Source organism: Carcharhinus amblyrhynchos, chromosome 11 (genome assembly GCF_965287045.1).
Source record: "Carcharhinus amblyrhynchos chromosome 11, sCarAmb.v2.hapA, whole genome shotgun sequence".
Classification (NCBI taxonomy): Eukaryota; Metazoa; Chordata; class Chondrichthyes; order Carcharhiniformes; family Carcharhinidae; genus Carcharhinus; species Carcharhinus amblyrhynchos.
Genome location: NC_137334.1, coordinates 25,378,662 through 25,385,007, shown reverse-complemented (window position 1 = coordinate 25,385,007; position 6,346 = coordinate 25,378,662). Strand labels below are relative to the sequence as shown.

At 47.2% G+C, this 6,346-nt stretch overlaps 1 protein-coding gene across 5 annotated transcripts in view; it reads right to left on the bottom strand.

Moving 5' to 3' along the window:
- Positions 1–365: 365 nt before the first annotated feature.
- The window catches only part of ftcdnl1 (formiminotransferase cyclodeaminase N-terminal like 1), a 71,323-nt gene continuing 65,342 nt past the window's right edge, over positions 366–6,346 (bottom strand). For all 5 annotated transcript variants that reach the window (XM_080198768.1, XM_080198773.1, XM_080198772.1 and 2 more), the window contains 2 exons: positions 4,967–5,158; positions 366–1,298 (listed from right to left, as the gene is read on the bottom strand). In XM_080198768.1, coding sequence (XP_080054894.1) covers positions 859–1,298; positions 4,967–5,158 — 632 coding nt within the window. In that variant the 3' untranslated portion in view covers positions 366–858. The remainder of the gene's footprint in view (positions 1,299–4,966; positions 5,159–6,346) is intronic.

Sequence of the window (6,346 nt, the reverse complement as noted above, 5' to 3'; positions counted from 1 at the left end):
TACCATCCTGGAGTCTTGATTGCGACCACAGAAATGCCTGTCATATCCTCATAGTTTCCTGTATTAAGATTCAGCACCTGAGTCTCTGAATCAACTATTTCATTCTCCAACTTGACAAACAATTCTATCATATTATGGTCACTCATCCCCAAGACGTCTCATACAGCTAGAGTGGCAATGATTCCCATCTCATTATACAATATCCAGTCTAAAATGGTCTGTTCTCTTGTTGGTTCTTCCACATATTGATCAAGAAAACCATCCCATATACACTCCAGGAATTCCTCCTCCACGGCATTATGTCTAATTTGATTTGCCCTACCTATGTGCAAATTAAAATCAGAAAGAAGTCTCACAACACCAGCTTAAAGTCCAACAGGTTTATTTGTATGATGGATTAAAATCACCCATGATCAGCCAAGATCATATTGAATGACTGTGTAGGCTCGAAATGCCGAATGGCCTACTCCTACACCTATTTTCTACGTTTTCTGTGTAACTAAGCATTGACCATTGTCTTCAGTAATAGAAAGATTACGTCTAGAAAAGAAAATGAATGAATAAAACAGTCCAGGACCACTTTCATCCTTTCTCATGAGTCATGTCAACAGTGGCATTGGCAAAATCTTGGAAAACAACTGCCTGTCTACCAACTCAAAAGAACTTGCTCCTATTTCAAATAATTTCTATGATATACCTAATTTCCTGTCATACGTATATTGTAATCACTTCCCATATATTTTCCAGGAATAATAAGACACAAAAAAATTCATCTGTGTATTGAGATTTGTCTAGTGAGAGATATGGTTAGTTTGAACATGATTGCTTCGTGGCATTAATCACACACCTCTGCCTCTCTTACATAGTAATGGTCTTACGCTTCCTCCAGAACGCTCCATACCCTTCCCTTATTGCCTGTTCTGCCAAGCATTTACAGTGTTCTGGAGTGAACCCAACTAATGCAGTACCAACTGTTTTAACACCATAGCTAGCAGCCAACTTTTTAATCTGCCTCTCTATGGATATTGGAGCAAAGTAAAAGTGTTCTTCCCCCTCAATATAATAAGAAATATATTTTGTGCTTTCTTCTGTCATTGGCATGGGAGGTTTGTCTTTAAAGCTCTCCACATTACAGGCTATCTCCACGGTGCCCTCATGAGGAAAGGCCATTGCTTGAATGCCTCGAAGGCCACCAGGGTTCGCTCCTCGTACGGCACTGGCAATTAGCTGACCAATGTTCAGATCCTGCGTATCTACAGTCACATTGCAGTTCATAACATACGGACTAGCACCAATTCCTAAAAAAAACAAAGAAAATGACATTTTAAATGAATGGCCCTATTCAGAAGCTGTAATCAATTTGATTTCAAAATTATTTCAGTTTTCAAAACTATAATTTTTATCTTTTCATTCATCACCTGTATGGCAAACTTATGAGTCAAAGCAAACAGGGCTAAATACAAGCTGGCATTACAGATACATGGGGTGAGGCAGAAGACAGGGTCCAATGGAGGAATATTGTTGTGGCCCTGTGTCCCACCCGTGACTTGGAGGATAACTAACTAAATAATTACAGATAGCCTGCGTAAATATAAGATATATTCAAATTCCAGTCAAAATCACTGTTCTGCAGGAACTAGAAGTGAAAATGAATGCAAAATCTGTTTTCACAAGCTGGTTTTCTAACATCAACAACTTGCAAGAATTTGGCACACTTGGTGAGAAACATTGCAAAATTCATTACAGGAACATTGTCAAATTTTGGTTCCTGGCAGAATGATATATTTGGATAAAAGATTCACCAAAGAGGTAGGTTAAAGGGGAAAAGGAGAGAGGCAGTGAGGTTAGGAAGAGAATTCCAGCGTTTGTGACCTTGACACAGATATTCAGTCTTTTGAGAAACACAATGGGACAATTAGTGGAGAGTATGCAGTTTTCACTCATTTCAATCAATTGGAAGGTCCTTCTAATGAAGCACTTCATTTAATTTGGAAGCTTCTGTTTTCAAAGACACTTAAATGTAAGATGGGTTTGCATCTCACATTCAGCTTCTTACAGTACCTAAGCTTGTGTGTTCCCGATGCCCCCAGTGCAGTGCAACGCATTCCAGAGGTCTGGTGCAGTGCAGTGTGTTCCCAAGGCCCAGTGCAGTGGAGCGTGTTCCCAAAGCCCAGTGCAGTGAAGTGTGTTCTGAGGCTGTCAGTACAGTGCAGCATGTTCCAGATGTCCAGTGCTGTACAGTATGTTCCCAATCTCAGTGCAGCACAGTATATTTCCAAGACCCAGTGTATCGTGTACCCAAGGCCCAGTGCAGTGGAGTATGTTCCCAAAGCCCTCAGTGCAGTGCAGCATGTTCTTAATAACCAGTGCAGTGCAGCATGTTCCCAGTGGCCAGTGCAGTGCAGTATGTCCCCACAACCTAGTGCAACTTGTTTCCAAAATCCACAGTGCAGTGCAAGGTGATACCGAGGCACTCAGTGCAGTACGTGTTCCCGAGCCCTCAGTGCAGCACAGTTGTTCCCAAGGCCTCAGTGCAGTATAATGTGTTCCAGATGCCCTCACAGTGCAGTGCAGTGTGTTCCCGAGGCCTTCAGTGCAGTGTTCCTGAGGCCCTCAGGGCAGTGTGTTCCTGAGGCCCTCAGCGCAGTGTGTTCCTGAGGCCCTCAGTGCAGTATGTTCCCAAGGTCCTCAGTGTAGTGTGTTCCCAAGGCCCTCAGTGCAGTGTATTCCCAAGGTCCTCAGTACAGTATGTTCCCAAGGACCTCAGTGCAGTGCAGTGTGATCCCGAGGTTTTCGTGCAGTGCAATGTGTTCCCAAGGCCCTCAGTGCAGTGTGTTCCCAATGTCCTCAGCGCAGTGTGTTCCCGAGGCCCTCAGCGCAGTGTGTTCCCGAGGCCCTCAGCGCAGTGTGTTCCCGAGGCCCTCAGCGCAGTGTGTTCCCAAGGCCCTCAGCACAGTGTGTTCCCGAGGCCCTCAGTGCAATGTGTTCCCGAGGCCCTCAGCACAGTGTGTTCCCGAGGCCCTCAGTGCAGTGTGTTCCCGAGGCCCTCAGTGCAGTGTGTTCCCGAGGCCCTCAGTGCAGTGTGCTCTCGAGGCCCTCAGTGCAGTGTATTTCCAAGCCCCTCAGTGCAATGCAGTGTGTTCCAGAGGCCCTCAGTGCAACGCAGTGTGTTCCCACGGCCCTCGGTGCAGTGTGTTCCTGAGGCCCTCAGTGCAGAGTATTTCCAAGGCCCTCAGTGCAGTGCAGTGTGTTCCAGAGGCCCCCAGTGCAATGCAAGTGTGGTCCCAAGGCCCTTGGTGCAGTGTGTTCCTGAGGCCCTCAGTGCAGTGCAGTGTGTTCCAGAGGCCCTCAGTGCAATGCAGTGTGGTCCCAAGGCCCTTGGTGCAGTGTATTTTCAATGCCCTCAGTGCAGTGTGTTCCAGAGGCCCTCAGTGCAGTGCAGTGTGTTCCCAAGACCCTGAGTGCAGCGTGTTCCCGAGGCCCTCAGTCTTGCGTGTTCTGAGGCCCTGAGTGCAGTGTGTTCCCAAGGCCGTCAGTGCATTGTGTTCCTAAGGCCCTCAGTGTAGTGTGTCCCAAAGCCCTCAGTGCAGTGTGTTCCAGAGGCCCTCAGTGCAGTCTAGTGTGTTCCTGATGTCTTCAGTGCAGTGCAGTGTGTCCTAAAGCCCTCAGTGCAGTGCAGCATGTTCCTGAAGCCCGCAGTGGAGCGTGTTCCCAAGACCCAGTGCAGTGAAGCGTGTTCCCAATCTTAGTGCAGCGCAGCAGATTCCAAGACCCAGTGCATCATGTACCCAAAGGCCCAGTGCAGTGCAACATGATCCCAAAGCCCTCAGTGCAATGCAGTATGTTCTTAATAACCAGTGCAGTATGGTCCCAGTGGCCAGTGCAGCGCTGCATGTCCCCACAGCCTACTGCAACTTGTTCCTAAGATCCACAGTGCAGTGCAAGGTGATACCGAGGCCCTCACAATGCAGTGCAGTGTGTTCCCAAGGCACTCAGTGCAGTGCAGTTGTTCCCGAGGCACTCACAGTGCAGTGCAGTGTGTTCCTGAGGCCCTCACAGTGTAGTGCAGTGTGTACCTGAGGCCCTCACAATGCAGTGCAGTGTGTACCTGAGGCCCTCACAATGCAGTGCAGTGTGTTCCTGAGGCCTTCACAGTGTAGTGCACTGTGTTCCCAAGGCACCCAGTGCAGTCCAGTGTGTACCTGAGGGCCTCACAATGCAGTGCAGTGTGTTCCCAAGGCACTCAGTGCACTGCAGTGTGTTCCGAAGGCTCTCTGCATTGCACTGAGTGTTCCTGAGGTTGTCAGTGCAGTGTGTTCCCAAGGCCCTCAGTGCATTGTGCTCCTGAGGCCTTCAGCGCAGTGGTGTGTTCCTGAGACCTTCAGTGCAGCGTGTTCCTGAGACCTTCAGTGCAGTGTGTTCCTGAGACCTTCAGTGCAGTGCAGTGTGTTCCCAAGGCCCTCAGTGCAGTGTGTTCCTGAGACCTTCAGTGCAGTGCAGTGTGTTCCTGAGACCTTCAGTGCAGTGCAGTGTTCCCGAGGCCCAGTGTAGTACGGCATGTTGCCGAGATTGTCAGTGCACAGGTAATCAGGGGGTTAGTCAGTGGGTTCGCATGTGTAATCAGTTGGGCAAGCATGAAGCAGAAGGAGAGTTAATGGGGGGGTAGTTAGGGGATAGTCAGAGATTAGGGGATTATCGGAGTTTGGGGACTAGTCATTGGTGTTGGTGGGTACTACGAGTGTCAGGAAGACTTTGAGAATCTAGGGTGAAGGTAAATGTGTAAGATAAATAGGTAGGATGGTGGTGTGTAGAAACAATTGCATTGAAGTAACTGATCCCAATTAAGATGTAATTGATGTGATGTGAGTAAGTAGAGAAATAATATTGATGGTTACACAAAGGTGAACTGACTTTGAGAGGCTTGATTTTTCACTTCCACCATACAATTTTAGGTGCTATTACCAACCTGTTAAACCATATCTAGGAGACACTGTAGTTCCTACATCTGGTTTTATGTCATTCACATTCAAATTGCTCCTCTTATACCAGTTTAACTCTTTTCTGCGTTGGACCAGACTTCGTTTGTGAGGTTGATCAGCGTATCCAAAATAAAACATACTGCAATCTGGTACATCATGGGATAAACTTTCTGCAATATCTATAGAGAGAAATAAAAGGGAATAAATAAGAAATCCTCAGGTTATAGGACCTAACTTTATTTGTAATTTGTTTAGTTAAAAGAGATCAATTCCTGCACTGATTCAAAAATAGAGGCAATGGGCAGGAGTCTCCCATCCTGCCCACAGCAGATTTAGCGACAGGTGGAAGTGGAGAAACCAGCGCAAGCCAAAAAAAGGAAACACACTGATGTAAAAACAGTTTGCAATCTCCTCATGGCAGATTAATGGTGGATTGGTTCTCCCACTTCCTGCTGAGGTGAATGCAATTTACATTCATTTGCACCTCATGAATACTCATTAAAACAACAGCACTCCATAATCCAATATGCCAGCGGGAAATCACATCAGCCTTAAACCAGTTTGCAATTGAGTGGTATGCACAAGTCAGACCTCAGTGTGCGCATGACTTTGAGGTGAGTACAACATACATAGCCCACCTGCCATTGTGGTGCGCCGCTCCAGTGAGCACTCAACACCACACTGCTGGGGCAGACTGGTTCATGCCCTCCAGCTCTGTGCTGAGTTTCTCCTATGGGGAACCTTGTACTGCTGGACTCAGGGATCCTTCCCTTTCATCGGCTCAGATCTCCACTATACCTGGGGCTGTGGAGTGCAGCGGTCTGCTGCTGTCAGTGCCTGACACAGTTTTCTGTCTGGACAGTACTGTGCTGTAGAACTCATGCACCTTCTACACTAACAGACTGAAGTTTGACAGTGGGGGGAGCTGTGCAAGTGTAGGGGAGGCAACTGCAAGAGTACACAATGGAAGGCAGAGGAAAGGAAGTGGATGAGAGAGACAAACAATAGAAAGCAAAGGGAAGACCAAGGACTTGAAAGATGTACTTCAACAAGGATGCTTTTAGCGCTGACAAACAAAAGGGTCGAAAGGATACCACATCATTTACTGGAAGGGAATGCATGCAGACTCCAGTATATGGGTTGGGGCTCATAAATGTAGCACTCTGTAAATGCCAAGTCCTATGAAGGAACAACAGTGACCCTTTTGACGCCATCTAACGGTGGAAATATTGCCACAAGTGAGATGTGGACCAGCTTAGGACTCATCCGAAAGTACATGACTTGGGTTTGGATGCTAATAGTGAGGAGACACAGATGCTGATGAGCTGCCCTCAACCACAGCAGTTCATTAAACGATAAAAATTCAA